This window comes from Alosa sapidissima, chromosome 11 (assembly GCF_018492685.1).
Source record: "Alosa sapidissima isolate fAloSap1 chromosome 11, fAloSap1.pri, whole genome shotgun sequence".
Taxonomy (NCBI): Eukaryota; Metazoa; Chordata; class Actinopteri; order Clupeiformes; family Clupeidae; genus Alosa; species Alosa sapidissima.
The window spans coordinates 33303307-33321095 of record NC_055967.1 but is presented as its reverse complement, the minus strand read 5'-3'; the positions used below and the strand labels follow the sequence as shown (position 1 = coordinate 33321095).

Here is a 17789-nt window from a genome sequence, read left to right as displayed (position 1 = left end):
GCCTGCAACTTGAGCAAAACTTATATACATGAACCTCTTTTGATTTCGTTACCTAGTAAATGAAAGGCACACGCATTTTCCCCACCTGGATGTTGTGGGTGATTGTGCGTGTGACAAAGCATGACAAAGCATGAAGTTCTGACACACTCCCTTTTAAAGTCGTCAGGCCCGATTGCACGCAATTAGATTTTATGCAAGGAAGCGACTTACTTTGAAAGCCTTTATGACTACTTTGCATGCGCAGACTTGCAAATGAGTGTAAACAAGGAAAGTAACAGTGGTTACATACTGACATTAAGATCTTAAATTGACTGTTCTTTGCGTCAGTAGACTAACTGTTGCTTTTTGTGAGCTGAAAGCACAACTTTCAAAGGCCGAATTATTAATCTGTTCATTTTAACTGAATAGGTGTCACAACCATTAAAAACTACCTTTAAGAAAGTTGCATATACATACATACATACATACATATCCATACATCTTCAGTATGCATGCCTTACAGACCATGTTCAAACATGCACATACTGTAAGATGTCATATAGCGTTATGACTGCTTACCTTCACAGTTGTCTGTGCATGTGTGCTCAGATGTCATATAGCGTCATGACGGCTTACCTTCACAGTTGTCTGTGCATGCGTGCTCAGATGTCATATAGCGTCATGACGGCTTACCTTCACAGTTGTCTATGCATGCGTGCTCAGATGTCATATAGAGTCATGACGGCTTACCTTCACAGTTGTCTGTGCATGTGTGATCAGATGTCATATAGCGTCATGACGGCTTACCTTCACAGGGAAGTAGTAGGAGCGGAAGCTCAGGTGGTCTCTGCCACACAGCGGGGGGAACTCAGAGCGCATGTGCATCTCCAGGTGCTGGAAGAAATCATGGTCCTGGACAAGAGACAAACAAATCACGTCACAACCACTTCACCTCAAGTACACCACACACACACACACACACTTTCTTTCTGTCCATTTCAGTTTCTCCATTTCAGTTAGTCTATGTTTAACCAGTTATTGCAAGTGCAGTTTTCTTTGCAGCCAGCTGTTGGTTACAGCAGCATTAGAAACAGTGACACAAACTGATAAAGAAAGCTGGCTCTATGCTGGAGAGTGGAGACCAGTCTATGGTGGAGACTGCTCTAGTGCCTCCAGAGAGGATGTTGCACAAAGTGCTCAACCCAACAGAACGGAACAAGAGAGTAATGGAGAGCACTGCATTCTCTGCACAACCTGATGGTCAGACAGTCTTTATACTGTAATGCCTGCCCGCTCTGTGCCAGGAGGGGAGAACTTATCCTCTGAGCGGCAATAAGCAATGCACATATACCTAAAGCCATCCTTACACCAGAAGACAAGATTCTTGAAAGATTGTAATCTTTTGAGTAAAGCTTGAACAGGGGGCATTAGTTAAAAAGAGTCCAATCTTTCAAGAATCTTTCCCAAATCTTGTCAAAGTCTTCTGATGTATGGGTAGCATAAATGACACAAGTGATTAGTGTGAACTACAGCTGGAACACTGTAAATTCCATTGGGGATCAATAAAGCGATCGATCCCTGTGGTGGTGGTGGTGGCCCTGCTGTACCTCGTGGGAGGTGAAGGGCACCAGGATGCCGATGCCCCCCGACAGGGTGGTGTAGACCAGCGACTCCGAGCCTCCAGGGATCAGTGTGGTCTTCTGCAGGGACAGCACAGTCTCCCCGATGTGGTAGTTCATGATCACCTCCGCCTGGTGCAACACAGAGGGAGAGTAAGACATCGGGACCAGGAGAGGAGGGAGGGAGGGAGGGAGGGTGGGTGGGGTAGAGCCATAAAAATTGACATTTTTCAGGCCAGATGTTTGGGCAACATGCTGGTTTTACACAAACACCTCAAAGCCACGGTCATAAGCCAAGCCACTCTGCCTTTTGCTGCACACACACACACAGACATTTTGCTTAGCCTACATAAACTATCTGTAGCAGACAGACAGTCATACTTGCATAAAAAAAAAATCTAAAAAAAAAAAAAAAAAAAAAAAAAAAAAAAAAAAAAAACACACTCTAGGGAATTTACCGAGTGTCTACCTAAACATTTCCACGCAGCTCTCTGGGCTGCCTGCGGCCCTAATGAGGCGAACTGAGGCCAGGCCGCAGCAGGCTGGCTGGCTCACATGCCTGGAGGCTGAACCGGGTGACCCGCCTTGAATGAGCCAGAGAGGAGAGGGGCAGACCGGGGCGGGAGAGTGTGGCTAACCACCTCACCCACCCAGAGAAGAGCGTGCACACACAAAACACACACACACACACACAGAGCATGACCCTGGTGCAGACAGCCACTCGAGGGGGCAGAGGCTCTCTCTCTCTCGTGGGAACCAGGTTAGAAGCTCTGTGGGGTTTGCCTTCTTGGTAGTATTTGATGCGGCGGTGCTTTCTGCTGCTTGTTGTGTGTTTTGGGTTTGTCTGGAGAGAGCTGAGAAACTGAAGACAAAGAACAAAAGGCATAGTTACCTTCTGAGATGCTCCGTTGAGGAGACCTCTATCCCACAAGGCCTTGTTCCCAGTGGGGTCTTCGTCAACATCATCGCTGGTGTTGGGAGGAAGACGAACCTGCAAAGGTAATGGATAGGCTTATTCGGCTGCCCTTTACAAAATATCCAGAAAGGCCATGTTTTGAATTAACGCCTCATTTTTCCAGAGAAAGAAAAAGATAAAATAGCATTAAGCGTAAAGCTTAGCGGCAGGATGCATCTCCACAAACGCCAAACTCGTAGGAGTTTTAACTTCTACACATAACAGGCTCCAAGTGCAGTAAGACACCAGTGAGAGCTCACTGGGTGGTGTGTGGGACACAAGCGGAATTTGGTGACTAACTCACAAAAACACAATAGAGGTCATTCACCCAGCAAACATTACACAGCACCCTTAACTCCATTCTATTTATAAGTATATACACTCTTTTGATCCCGTGAGGGAAATTTGGTCTCTGCATTTATTCCAATCTGTGAATTAGTGAAACACACTCAGCACACAGTGAACACACAGTGAGGTGAAGCACACACTAATCCCGGCGCAGTGAGCTGCCTGCAACAACAGCGGCGCTCGGGAACAACAGCGGCGCTCGGGGATGTTATGTTACAATAAGAAGACTGAAACAAGTCGTTTGTGCGACACTCCCACCAACTTGCACTTGGGCCATAAAGATACACACACGACAACTAGACAAAGACAGACATGAATGATGAACAAAGACGACACAGAAAAGAGTCCCTGTGGTTTGGAGGGGGCAGATTACATGGCATGCATACACACACACACATACACATCCAGCTTACATTGCCCTATTCACAGACACACACACACAGATGTAGTCTCACTTTGATTCACTGTTGCCACACACATATGTATGTAACAAACCTAAACCCACTTGCAACCACAATGACACACACACACACACACACACACAAGCACTTACGATGCTAATGTTGCCAAACTTGTCGGCAGAAGCCATGGTGTCGTAGTCCAGCAGACAGGCCGTGGTGACCCAACGCGGGTGCGTGTCGTCAGCAAAGATGATCAGCTGGTTCTCGTTGCGCTTGTAGCGCACCCAGAACAGGCTCTCCTGAATGTCTGAGATGACCACCCGCTGCCCGATGGTGTAAATGCCCGTCACAAGGTTGGGCACATGCTGCTCAAACACACACACACACACAATTAAGAGAGAAAAGGGGGGGGAAGAGTCAGGTAAAGGTCATCTCACTCATGTCCACATGGGCACTTGCCAGACTATTATCAGTACTGCTGGACAGTGCCAGTCAACCGTGCCATGACTCAGAAGCCGAAGTGCTAAGGCCAGAGCAGGGTAGTGGTAGGAGAGAATAGGATGTGTGCCTATTGGGGGAAGGGTTAAGGCAGGCCGGTGCGCCACCACAACCAACAGTTGCTATGGTAGTGTTATGAAACAAAAGGGTGTGTGTGTGTGTGTGTGTGTGTGTGTGGTCACACTGACAGACTGGTGGCTTGAGGGTCTGTGTGGGAGCTGAGGCTGCAACCGCCAAGTGTCAGCAAATGGCACCATCAGATGGATGCACCCCCCCCCCCCCCAACACACACACACACAACTTGCACTTAGGAAGGACAGGATGCTGTTCATATCTTTCACTGACATCATCCACCCTTCTTTCCCCAATAGACGGACTTGAGTGTACGCGCACACGCACGCAGCAGTTTCTTCTTGCCCACACACACACCATTTACCTTGTTCTCACACTTGCGCAGCAGTTTCTTCTTGCCCAGGTCATAGATCCGCAGCAGCTTCCCGACCCCCACCAGCACTCGTCCTTGGAAGGGTGCGATGGCCAGAGGGACGTCCTCCACAGGGGTCTGCAAGAGTACCAAAGCCATGAGGGACTAAAGCAGCACCACAGTCCATGCCAAGCGAGGTGATCATTAACTTGATTAACTGACCCTACATGACACCACCCCCACCCGCCCACAGTAAATTCAACTGAGCAGAAACTCAACAAGGTCACATTTCCACAACCACAGACAAACAATGACCAGCAGGGATTGGGGAGTCAGCTTTTCACCCACGCCAGAATGATTAAATCTGTTCTCTGCTCACCTTGTGCACAAACTCCAGCTTGTCTCCGCCCCCCGCCAGGCGATAGGTGTAGATGTAGCCACCGGCAACAGAGCGGGGATTCAGAATCATGTCCCTGGCCACGCCCACCAACACATACCAGTCGTCTCCCCCGTTGGAGAAGCGGCAAATGGCCACACTGCAGTAGGTCAGAGTCGGGGGGGGGGGGGGGGGGGGGTTGGGGGGGTATGGGGGGGAAATGTTAGGAATGAAGAGACACACCTGACACACAATTTGAATTTGCCTCAAGCGTTGCTGAACAAATACGGTTTCGTACCATGGCCTGCCACTGTAGGTTTTCTTTAACGCTATAGTTTCCATAACTATGCTTAAAAAGATACTAATTTTAGGATATGTCATTGCGGACCACCGAAATATATCTGCACATAATTTCACATTCCAGATTCCCAGATCCCAAATTTATTGCACAGACAAACAGGGAGTTTGGTGAGCAGCATCGTCTAACTTATAATGAAACTAAATTTAACTGCCTTTTTCCAAGTGCACTTTTCAGTTGCATTTATTTCTCTTAAACTCTAATCTTAAACAAAGACCAACCATGACCAGTAAAGCAAATAATTAGCCCTAGTCCTTAAGAGTGCTCTGGGATTTGGTCCATATTCATTTTCTCTCCCCCTAAAACTATCTATAAACAGACACAGTTCAGTAACTTATATAGTATATAATATAATATAATATAATATAATACATACTATATAACAAGCCTATTCAATTAGCGGCCCGCGGGCCTCCGAGTGGCCCGGCCAATGGTGCAGACAGAAAAGCAAAACACCGTTCATTATCAGATTTTTTATCATTCATGCACAACAGATATCTTTTACTTGCTTTGAGTATTATTATTTTGTATTATTATTAAGGCTAGTTAAATGCACTTTGTGATGTGTCAGGGTCAGATATGAGTGTTCAGTGTTCATTTCATGAGGCAAACAAATGGCATTGCTTAATTGCACTTTCTTGATTATCTACACAAGATGTGCCTAGGTCAGATGTAGCCTAACCAAAAATATATGTTAATTAGGCTATGCTTATAATTTCAAAAAGAAAAGCAGCATCTCAGGTTCTGTTTAATCTTTTGTTTTTTAATGCACCTGATATGTATCTGAAGTAACCAAAGTTGGTTAATTGGTAATCTTGGTTTCAAAGGGGAAGCAAATGTTAGGCCTCTTGTAGGGTCTGTTTTTATGCACTTTGATATGTACCAGGGTAATTTTTCTTCGGTTTGTTATTTAAAAAAAAGTATTGCTACTAGGTTACCTCAATAGGTTGGTTATAACTATTTTATTGTTGAAGTGACATTATTCATTGTTGCCAAGTTGAAAGGTCAATCAAATAATAAACATTGCTTGCTAGGCATTACACGATTTTGTGTTGGTTTGAATAATTACCTCCTGCTTTATGGTCGCTGAAAATGTGTGGCCCAGCTCAAGTTTGTGGTTTTAAAATGTGGCCCAAATGAATTTGTAATTGAATAGCCCTGCTATATAACATAATAAAATACTAAAAATGAATGGGTGTAACAGTCAATCAGCACCTTCAGCTCAGTTCGCCTCCGTTACAGCCTTAACATTTTCTCCCTTTATTGTCCACTTCTGGGCCAGTACCGCTTCTCACCTGAAGGCGGCCTCGTTCTGCTCCAGCTGGACCAGGTCCAGCGTGGTGCCCTGGATGGGGTTGACCAGCCGCACCAGCGAGGCCCACTGGCCCGCGCCAGCTTTGGGTGCCCCGAAGATGGCTTCTGGAAGGTTCTCGTTGAGGAAGGCGGCGGCCATCTCTGCTGCCAGCTCACGCTCGTCCTCCCCAGCCGCTTCCACCATCTCCTGCAGGGACATGGAGCAAAAGGGGCAAAAGGTCAAGGTGATGTGAGGGTCAGGGTCAAGATTTAATAACCTACACATTCATGCGGGATGCTTTTCGACACACATTTGTGGTAAAAAAGAAAAACTAAGTCATGATTATAAACTCAAATCTCTCGTTCACATTTCTTCAATCTGTAGTGGTCATTTCACACAAAAGTCAACATGTGCATTGCCACACACACACAGAAACCTTTCCCTGGAAGTTTATCTGTCCAGATGAATTAAAAACTCAGAAGTCAGATTCCTTCACAGCAGAGTGCAGTAATCATAGAGATGAATTTACTACCTTTTTTTTTACTACCTCCACAATATTTGGAGGGGGGGGGGGGGTATGCAAAGCACAACTTACTATAAGGTATAAATGTGACACCTAGCAGTAGTAACCTAGTCGAAATTGACAAACAGCTGTAACTAAGCCTGCTAAACTCTACATCCAAACAGTACTACTGTTACTACTATAGTACTACTTACTATAAGGTATAAATGTGACATCTAGCAGTAGTAACCTAGTCGAAATTGACAAACAGCTGTAACTAAGCCTGCTAAACTCTACATCCAAACAGTATTCTAATTATATTCGTTAGCTTTGAAATATGGCTTGATTGCATACCTTCACTTGGTTTAGTCTCCTCAACGCACTATGTTCTGATGAGCTTAGCAGTGTTAACTTGAATGCAGCAGTTTTAAACAAATTTGCGCAGCATGGTCACGATGCTAAGCGGATTTAATAGCAATTTAGCCCGTCGTCTTCTATGCAATGCTTCTGCACTGGCAAGCAACAACAATCCTTCAACAATCGTTAATGTTTTGTTAAATGCACATGCAGAGGGGCAGCGGGTTCGTTACGAGAGAGCGGGGCGGGGCAAGGAAAGGCTGCATGCGTAAAAAGCGCAGCTCAATGAAAGGATTTTATCTTCTCTTTAATTTAAATAGTACAACATAGAACATTAATGTGTGGCGGCCTGTCTTGATTTCATGGCGCCCCTCCACAGATTAGTCAACGTATGGGAAACACTGCTTACTGTTAGGAATCTCTGATCAATGTGATTGGTAAGGCTGGACCAATGATTTCAAAAAGGTAGTGCCCGTTGCAATGCAAGTGTTGCAAACATTTCCCAATCGAAAGTTGCCACTTTGTGAAAGAGTCTGGATATTTCCAGGCTAGACTTTCCCTGACAAAAAACCTGAATTTCCATCACTTACTATATAATTAATTGTACAATATATCGACCAATGATTTCAGAGCAGCCGCATAGTGTTCAAGAGCGGAAGATGAATAATCAATGTGCTAATCAAGCAAGCAGTAAAGCTACCAATTCTGTGTGGAAATATATTAGTATTAATTTATCATTTTTGGCAAGTAAATTTCTAGCTGCTATAACAAAAATTACCTGATATACCATGACTTTGGCCCAAAAAATGATAAAATTCCCTGACTTTCCATGTCTGGAGTAGACTTTCCAAAATTCCATGATATTCCAGAAATTCCATGACCCATGGGAACCCTGACCTGTAATCAGTGGTGTGGGTGAGCTGATATGTGTCTGTGTGTGAGTACATGGTAATGCATCTATGGAGGCATGCTTCTTTCCAAAGAAAGAGGCTGCTACAGTTAAATACACATAAATTAGCCTAGTCCTTCACGTGATATCCAATGAAGAATTTTGTCTGAAAACATCTTTTAATGTAAATAGTTTAGGGAGATTAGGTATTAGCCATATCCGGGAAATAGTCCCAATGACTAAATGAACACTAAGGCACAGAGCATGCTTGCCTCACAGGATATCTACTGTATCATTGCTTCAGATATGGCTGCTATCCAAGGCTGTCACCACAGAGCAAAGAATGTGTGAATATGCACGGAAGCTGGTGCATCGGCAACTGGGCAGAATGACCATGGGGAGGATGACTGGGACAAACCTCAGCCATCTGTTGCTTGCGCTGGGCCTTGGTGGCCTCCGTGTAGGCATTGTGGTCGGTCTCGATCAGCACCAAGTTGTTGGTCTCGGGGTGGATGACAAACTTGCGCGGCGTGTACTGCAGGGGGAAAGCCACCTGGTTGAAGACCGCGCCCAGCTTCTCCAGAGCCAAAATCCTGCAGAGGGACAGAGGCTTTTAGTCAGAGTGCAGGGATGCGGAGGGACAGAGGCTTTTAGTCAGAGTGCTGGAATGGAATGTACAGGGTGATCCCGTCCATCACAACGGAAAAAAAGAAGAGACAGACAGACACAGAGAGAGGCAACACACTCTTTTCACTTTAAACGGTTTATTAACTGACGTTTTAGTGGACAGCCTTCATCAGGATTCAACAAATGAATGGCCACAGAGAGGAGAAACACCATGGCCACACCACCTGATTAGGAAGGTCCTCAGCTCACCTGAGCGTGTTGGTGGAGATGGCCACGATGCCCTCGGGGCACTGCTCGGAGGCGAAGCCCGACGCGTACTCCAGCGTCTCGTAGGACAGTGGCGTCAGGTGGAACCGCGACTGGTACGAGTAGCTCAGCCACGAGCGGCTCGACATGGCCAGCACCTGTATCGGGGTCAGAGAACAACGGTCTGATATTGATATATATACACACACATATATACACACACACACACACACACACACATCTAATAAGACAATTCGGACCAATTGGATTTGGATGTGAAGTTAATTAATTAAATTTAAACACACGTTCAAGTTTTAAGGTATTGTGATTTACTTCCTCCTGTACTTACAGCTTCCTGTCCCTGCATTCTGACCCGGAAGAGCTTGACTGGTCGCGAACCCAGGTAACGGGTACGTGTGTCAGACAGGTCTCCAGTCACTGGGTCCAGCACGGTCCGGAGCAACACACCGTTCTATAGAATTCAAAGTCAGAACTCATTGGCCCAGACAATATACTGTTACAGGTGTATGCTTGCAAACACACACTGAGATCAGAAACAACAAAGCTCTCTCCAGCACGGTCAGAGAAGAGACATGAAAGATTCATCACCATGTTCAGTGGTCACAGATCAGTACACATTTCAACACAAACAGCATATTTGAGGTTGTTGGCTATGGGCATCTTGTAAAATAAATTTTTAACTTGGGGAAATAAGATACTTGCCAGCAAAGTTAATGTTTAACTTGTAACAAAATTGCAGATAAAATGGACACAATTTCAAAAAGAAATGTAGACCTGGTTTATTATTAAATTAACTCATTCATTATTTCTGTTTCACATTCAGACAACAGGTTGAAAGAGTATTTTAAGCTACTTTGTGAAACAAATGCAACAGCTGACATTTACTACAGCGGCCTCAATGTCAGTGGGTACCCAGTACCTTGTGTGATAGTTAAATATTGATGCAAGAAGATCTTGTCCAGGCATTTTCCTCTGACACATCTAAATATCAGTTTCACAACTACACATACTTGGATGAAAAATTATTGCTGGTTATGGCAAGTGTGGGTTGCTAGTATATATGGGTGAGCATGTGGATGCCTGTCTCTGTGTGTGTGTGTGTGTGTGTGTGTGTGTGTGGTCAGACCTGCAAGCCGATGTTGAGGTAGAGGAATCCGATGGTGCCCTTCTCACCCAGCTCGTCCTGCTTTTCCACGCCACCCATCTCCACGATGCACAGGGACTCGGGCTGCGCGGGCAGAGCCTGCATACTCAGCGGCTGCAGACAGTCCTGCAGAGCGGGAGGAGCAAGAGACGACACCACGTCAGTACTGGAGACGTGAATGAGACATGCCATGTTTGCGTTACTAACTAAGCCCATAGATTTCTATGGGAGATTCTTTGAGTGCTGTCTCTCCTCTTAGAAAGTCTCTGGTCATAGTTAATATTCAATAATAAGCAAAGTTATTGCACTGTTCACTTTCGCACTACCACCACTGCACACACTCTACCACAGCACCTTAACATGGTCAGTGCATCACATGGTCAGTCCATACCAGACCTTTGTAATCAATTCACATGCTACTTTAAATTTATACATTTCTGTGAGTGATTTTTAAATGTGTGTATGTTGTGTTACGGTTGTATAAGCTACTGGATGCCTAAAACTTCCCTCGGGATAAAGTCTGTCTGTCTGTCGTAAATACATGCCTCCTTGAGTTACTGTTGATATCTAGTGCACAATGAGAAATAATTAAAAGGAATCTAGTTGCAGTCTTGTAAATAGTGACCCTGCAAGATTCCTAGTAGTTGCAAAACAATAATCTGTGACTAGTATGTGACTATAAAATCTCTGACTTGTCTTTAGATGTGAGAGGGTGTGAGACTTTAGTCTTTGAAAAGATTTTTGAAAGTCTTCTGATGTATGGGTAGCGTGAGCCGTACCGAGGGGTCGAGGGAAATGATGCGGACAGTGTTGTCCACCAGCCCGACGGCTAAGAAGCGGGAACGCTGCTCTCCTGGGGGAACGTTGGCCAGGCTCATGCACACCACGTCCGCGGACATCTCCTTCCTCTCCGTGTACTCGTTCAGCTGGCCGGACTATGGACAGAATGGGGTGGGGGGGGGGATAACAGATTACATGCATCTCTTCTACACAAGAGTAGACAGTAATGATGTGTACCATCGGTCCATTAAGGTCCATTAAAACGTGAAGGTCCATTTACAATCAATTTGTCTTTCTTTCCCCCAAAATGAATTACAACTCTTCAGATACGAAGTACATCAACCTAAATTATGTTCAAAAGGAAGGGTGGGGGTGGGGAGTGAAAAAAAAAATAAAATCCTGCTCTCTTGCATTTTCCCAAACGAAGAAACCACCAATTGTAATCACACACCTTCCAAATCAGTCTAAAACAATGCTGGGCTGGACCGGACAAATTGACGGACAGAATGCTCTTTTGTTTCTACGCATCCTTTTGGGATGTGAACAAGGACGTTACCTGATTAGACTAGAAAGGGACACACCATCTGTTGTTACTGTTAATGTGTGAAGCCAAATCCTAAGGAGAAGTTTCACTCATTGGGCTCCCTGTAGATGGGCAGTGTTTCAATGCAGGAGACATGAACATTTACCACCAGAAATCACTGCCAGCTGTCTACAGAGGCTCACTATAAACACCTTCAACCAAACAGAGGCAGAACACACACAGACACACACGCAGACAGAGACACACACGCAGACAGACACACAGGAGAGCACTTACGGGGTCCATTTCGAAGTACACTAGTTCCCCTCCGGTGAGGGCGATGACCACCTGCCTCTGATTGACAGCGCAGCGCACAATGGTCTTCTTTCCCGGGGTCTTCCACTCGTTGACACGCTTGTCTGCGCGGATATGACGGATGCCATCAGGGTACACCTGTAGGGTGTGACAATTAAGACGGTTAACATCAAAACGGTGAATAAGCCTACATGACCAGATGTAGCAAGCTCCTTGTGATGTTCTACCAGTCGGTCACGTTACGTTGGGGGCAGCCGTGGCCTACTGGTTAGCGCTTCGGACTTGTAGCTGGAGGGTTGCCGGTTCGAACCCCGACCAGTAGGCTGGCACGGCTGAAGTGCCCTTGAGCAAGGCACCTAACCCCTCACTGCTCCCCGAGCGCCGCTGTTGTTGCAGGCAGCTCACTGCGCCGGGATTAGTGTGTGTGCTTCACCTCACTGTGTGTGTTTCACTAATTCACGGATTGGGATAAATTCCCTGACGGGATGAAAAGATATATATATATATATATATATACACACACACACACCTTCTAATGTGTGGTTTGCTGGGGAAGAGGGATATGCCATACGACTGACTGGCCAGGATAACTGGCTCTGTGGCTGCCACTGACTGACTGAGCTGAATTCCCCTACATCAGTGGCGGAGAGGGACCCTTAACAAGCTGCGGTCCATCATGGACAATGACCAGTCACACAGTTCAGAACATTCACCGCACAGGGGAGTGATGTTTAGTGGCAGGCTGTTGTCACTGTCCTGCTCTACAAAACAGACTGAGGAAGTCTTTTGTCCCGTGGGCAATATAGCTCTTTAACTCGTCAGACATGGTGAGGGGAAAAGCATGATGCCACCCCTCTGCCAACCCACATTCAGACTGTCTGTTATAGTTATATTAGCCTTTATGCACATCTAAGTATTTTTTGGAAATCATTATGAGGCTTTACAAATGCTTTATAATCATTCACACTCTTATTCAGAGAAATAAAATGAATTGACTGATATCTCTAACTACCATAGGGACACAGAGGAGACATCCATGTACAGAGCCAAATGACTCATCTCGTAACATTAAGGAGGGAAACTTTCACAGATATGCCTTGTGATTCTGATCGGCTTCAATAATGGTGAGGTCAGTATCACAAATACAGCCGGAGGGTAGGAGACATTTAATAAGCAAACTAGTCAATGTATGTAGTCTAGTGCACAGACTACTGGTTGACTTTCAAGGTGTCAAAACTGGTTAGTCTTGAAATTTCCACTGCTCTGAACTCTGACGTGTTGAATGGTTAACCAACAGCAGCATCGGAGGATTCTGCTGTGGTAGCAAACCCATGAGGTGGCGTGGGACTGGAACTACTGTGCAAGAACATGTATTGCTGGCAACTACGGAGACTACTTGTTTACAGTTACCCTGGAGACAGGCGCTCACCTGCACCAGGGCATCTTCACCCAGCAGCGAACAGGAGAGGGTAGGCGTGGTGCCCAGGAAGCCGGAGTCAGTCACTTCCTCTACAGTCTCTCCGATGGACAGCACCAGGGTGGCGTTGACGAAAGACACAATGATGTAGGCGTCAAATTCATCTGTGGTGGAGGGTGGGGGGGGGGGTGGGTTACAAAACAAAAAAGAGTGAGAAAATTCTCAAGAAATAAGAACGCACCAGGGGTTTTCAAATTTACCACTCAACACACACGCTGAGAGGTGTGAAGTTTCAGTTGCTAAAGATGACTATGCATGACGAGCACAAAAAGCATTCATGTTCATTTAACAATACGGTTAACAGTCAAAACATAAGTATATAAGGAATTCATACAAACATTTGGAGGAGCATAGAAATGTGATCCAGGACAAATATAGAATAAATTAATTCATTCAACTAATCAAGATCAAAAAAGGGACAGAAACACTAAATGGGAGTTACCTGAAAATTACATTCATTAAAAGCAAGCCACTGAAGCTGCAGAAGTCTCTAACCACTACCAATCTAATTATTATAAATATCGCAACTAAAGGTCATGGACTCATGACGTTCGTGGGACGCCACCCTAACCATCAGCAGTGCAAGGTCATGGCAGGACACATGACGTTCGTGGGACGCCACCCTAACCATCAGCAGTGCAAAAGGTTGAAAATTCAAGTGAAACGAAGTATTTCTGTTCTTCCATGTATGGGTCAAAGCTGGGTTGCGTAGATTGGCCTCAATGTCATCGATACCCGAACTGGCTTTTAGAATCTGTATCAGACTGGTCACATCCATGCCAGATTGGTGCATTCTCTACAATGTAGTGTCTGTGGGTGGTTCTTGCTTGGATGAGCATAACAGAGCACTATCCTAACATAAAATGTAAGGACTTATAAAGGACTCGCTTGGCCCAATTCCCTTGGGTTCAAGGAACCAACACACCATATAGTTTGAAACACAGATCAAGATTCATTATTGTTAAAACATGCCATGATTGGCTTATTTGTGAAATTGTGGGTGAAAGTGAGCTAAAGGTCTTGGATGTAATTTTTATAGATGTTGGTAGCCAACTGGGATGATAACTGGCTGAAGTTAACCCCCTAAACCTAGAGCCCCTGGACTTCAGGTTAATGCTGATTAAACCTAGACTCCCTGGACTTAAAAGTTAATTTCGAAAGCATTGGGCCAGCCTTGAACCAATCGCTTTCTGACCAGAACTACTTCTTACTCAACACTAAGTCAAAACTGACATCAGCCTTTTAGAAAATCCTGAAGGCAGAGGGCACTGTGGCGCAACAGGCTACAGCACCCATATCATGGGCTTTTCTTAGAGTCAAGGATGGGTCCTTTAAAGCCGCTCTTTCAAGGATGTTACGTCATCGAATCTTACCAAGCACTGTTCCAATTTCAAGGGTGCTTTAAAATTCTATCAAGTACAGAGTCCTTCGTTCTGAGATTTTCGAGGATGCATGCGTGTATCCTCTGTGTACTTGGAACACCCACAATCCTGTGCGCACATGATTTTGAATAATGCACCTGCAGCTTCCTGAACACACGCTAGTTTATTCCATTGTGTGTTTTCCGTATTCCAAAGAGAAGCCTTGCCTCGTCTTTGAAGGATTCGACTCGGCAGGACTCGTTCTACCAAGCACGAATCCTTAACGGAAAACATGGGGAATACATGGGGAAAAGCCCCATGTATAGGTCCGAGTGCCCACTTATTTCCTTTCACACTTCACTGTCCTATCTAAATACAGACAAAAAGCCCTCCACCCCCAAAAAAACATATGTAAGGGATAATGTATAGAACGCGGGTCATTATTGGAAAATAAGTCCCGACAGGGCGAACCGGACCCCGACGCGCAGCGGAGGAGTCTTGTTCCGCCCTGAAGGGACTTATTTTCCCAATAATGACCGGCGTTCTATACATTATCCCACTTATTACACAGCTACTTGCAAAAAACTAAAACCTCCCCACGATGTGACTCTTTAGCCTACATAGCCTAGGCCAGTGGTTTTCAAAGTGGAGGCTGCGAGGGGGTGCCAGGGGGGTCTCAGCAAGTTGGAAGAAAAAATAAAAGCAACAAATACATTTGAAATGTTTTAAATATAGCCTACCTATTACTGAGGGTTGTTATACAATGGCATTATAATAATTTGTTGCATATCTGAACATTATATTTTCTATGATAATGACTGGGGGAACCCCTGGCCTAGGCTATAGCCTATTTGAAATTCCCTTTGGGGATCAATAAAGTATCTCTCTCTCTATCTATTTGTTACCGTTTAATCGTGGCTTTTGGTGAGAAACAAATAGTTCGACAACAGCACAAGCTGAACTTAAATCAAACATTCTTTAGAACACAGCTGATCAATCATCTGCTTTCACTTTTGAATGAAGTTCCAGTCCTTGCTTAGTGATATGAAAGACGTGAAATAGAAGCACAAAGCCCTTTTTGCTTGACAGCGATCTGTTATACTTAGCAACGGTCTGTTATTGAGAATTAGCAGACAACCGAACGTTGGGAAGGCCCATTCAAGTGAATGGAGCATTCTGCAGCATTATAAATTATGACATTAACAGCAGGGTGTGTAAATGTAGTCCGCTGGCGTTGAAACTACTATCTGTATCTTTTGTAATGAAAGCTTCCCCGAAAGTTGCCCTCTGGCCGCTGATTGGTTTACCTTCCTGGAGGCTGAGCAGACATTAATACAAACAGGGTTTCCAGACCAACCTCGTGGATAACAGGAAGAACGACCCCTGTCCCTCCCCTGTGCAATTGTCTCCTTTCTTTCTTGCCCTCTCCATCCTCTCTCCTCCTCTTCCCTCAGAGACTCATGGAGCTATTCAGAACAGCTTTCAGACAAGTCATGTGATTTCAGGGAAGCGTCCGTCCGTCTCTCTCTCGCTCACAGGGACATGACCAGACCGTGCAGGCCACTGCAGCTTTCACAGAAGTCACGTGGCTTCAGGGAGGTCCTGGCACAGATGTGCCTACCCATAAAGCATTGCAACACAGGGGCGCCAGTCAGACAGCAGCTCTGGAATCACCGCCACATTCAGACACAGGCTACTTGGGATGAATACTAGTGTGCTTGAATGTGGGGAAACATTTAGAGAACATGCCATAACAAATACTGGCAATGCAGCTGCAATTACGCCCACTTGCAGTGATACAGCACATGATTAACCACTGACCTAACTCGCTCGGCATAGTCAATAGGGCTTTAACGATACACCAACCTCACGATTCGGTTTGTATCACTATTTCTGAACCACGGTTAGCGTAGCTAGCGAAGCGGTCATATAGGGATTGTCAAAAGCAGGAGTGTTGCTTATGCGGCCATGTAAGCGGCAAAGCACTGCGTGAAACACTAGGAAGGGTGTGTGTCACGGTTCTGCCTTTTCACACCGCGACACAGGTTCGTGGATACGAGTGTCGTGATTTCGGTTTCAATTGCATATGTTACAGCCCTAATAGTCAACAGCTTGAATTCACTGCAGCCTTTAAAAAGGTGCTCCAAGCGATCATACGTTTTAAGCTAACACTTACAGAAAACATCACCTCACCATCCGGTAGCTGCCTGTGTCCTGAATACACTGTAAAAAAACGCGATCTCTGGACAGCCAGGCTCCAAAAACAGCCACAAAACAACTTGGGCAAACCTTGCCCATAAAAACATAAACTGTTCCAGCAAATCACCGACGAGGTGCGCATTTAGGAGACTTTCAATTGCACGGGAGGGAGGGGGAGGACTTAGCGAGCTAGCTTCCTGTTTTGTTTGAACGTCAACAGAAGTGACTTTACCCAGCATCGCTTAGAGCGCCTTTAAACAAGTTCTCTGGTGGACAAAACTACAATGAAAGTCCTCAGCACTGATGGACAATAGATCCATACCATACCCATGATATCACTAATTAGAGGTGTCATGAAGTGATCTTAGCCTACAGATAGGAACTAAATGTTATGGTATGGTAAAAGGTATGGTCTACCATGGTTTGGTAGGTATTATAAGAACCATTTTGAAAGCTGTGATCATTTTGGACATACAGCTTTTCATAAAAATGTTCACAGTCTCATTTACAGGCTAGATTGCTTATTAGACTCTGGACATGGATGAACACTCAATGAGTTACAGGTGCCAGACTGACTAAAAAAAGTAATTGGTGTAGTGTACCTTCCACATGTCTGCGTACTGTCCACACAGCATTGGGGTTACCGGGCAGCTCTGATACAGCCATCTCCGACACCTATCGAGATAGAACACACGAGAAGACTTCTAGAACACCAGCTTTCAAGACACAACTTACAAGGAACTGCCGATCTGCATGATTCACAAGGGTCACATTTCTAGGTTGGAAATTTCAGAATTTAGATTAACCTGGAAGAATCACATCCCTGATTACATCTGTAGAAATGTGAAAAAGGTATGGTACACACACACACACACAGACAGACACACGCATCTGTGAAAACGTACCTCCAGTCCATGTCTCAACACTCTTAATGTTGATCTGGGGCCTCGTCCACAGGCCACATACAACTGGGGAGTGTCCTCATTAGCCAGATCAGCAATCTACACACACACAAACACACACACACGCACAGGGAGAAAGGTCAGAGGCAGCATCGACTTGGCATGTAGGGTTTACCGTCCAGGCCAAATGGACT

At 45.2% G+C, this 17789-nt stretch overlaps 1 protein-coding gene across 2 annotated transcripts in view; it reads right to left on the bottom strand.

The window, feature by feature from the left end:
- Positions 1-17789, bottom strand: part of LOC121723461 (splicing factor 3B subunit 3) — a 31576-nt gene that overhangs the window by 840 nt on the left and 12947 nt on the right. For both annotated transcript variants that reach the window (XM_042109143.1, XM_042109144.1), the window contains exons 11-26: positions 17599-17694; positions 17296-17368; positions 13086-13237; positions 11639-11794; positions 10818-10973; positions 10021-10164; positions 9223-9345; positions 8877-9031; positions 8419-8593; positions 6254-6459; positions 4604-4760; positions 4237-4362; positions 3455-3667; positions 2491-2589; positions 1587-1730; positions 787-891 (exon numbers count right to left, since the gene is read on the bottom strand). In XM_042109143.1, the coding sequence (XP_041965077.1) occupies positions 787-891; positions 1587-1730; positions 2491-2589; positions 3455-3667; positions 4237-4362; positions 4604-4760; positions 6254-6459; positions 8419-8593; positions 8877-9031; positions 9223-9345; positions 10021-10164; positions 10818-10973; positions 11639-11794; positions 13086-13237; positions 17296-17368; positions 17599-17694 (2280 nt within the window). The remainder of the gene's footprint in view (positions 1-786; positions 892-1586; positions 1731-2490; positions 2590-3454; positions 3668-4236; positions 4363-4603; positions 4761-6253; positions 6460-8418; positions 8594-8876; positions 9032-9222; positions 9346-10020; positions 10165-10817; positions 10974-11638; positions 11795-13085; positions 13238-17295; positions 17369-17598; positions 17695-17789) is intronic.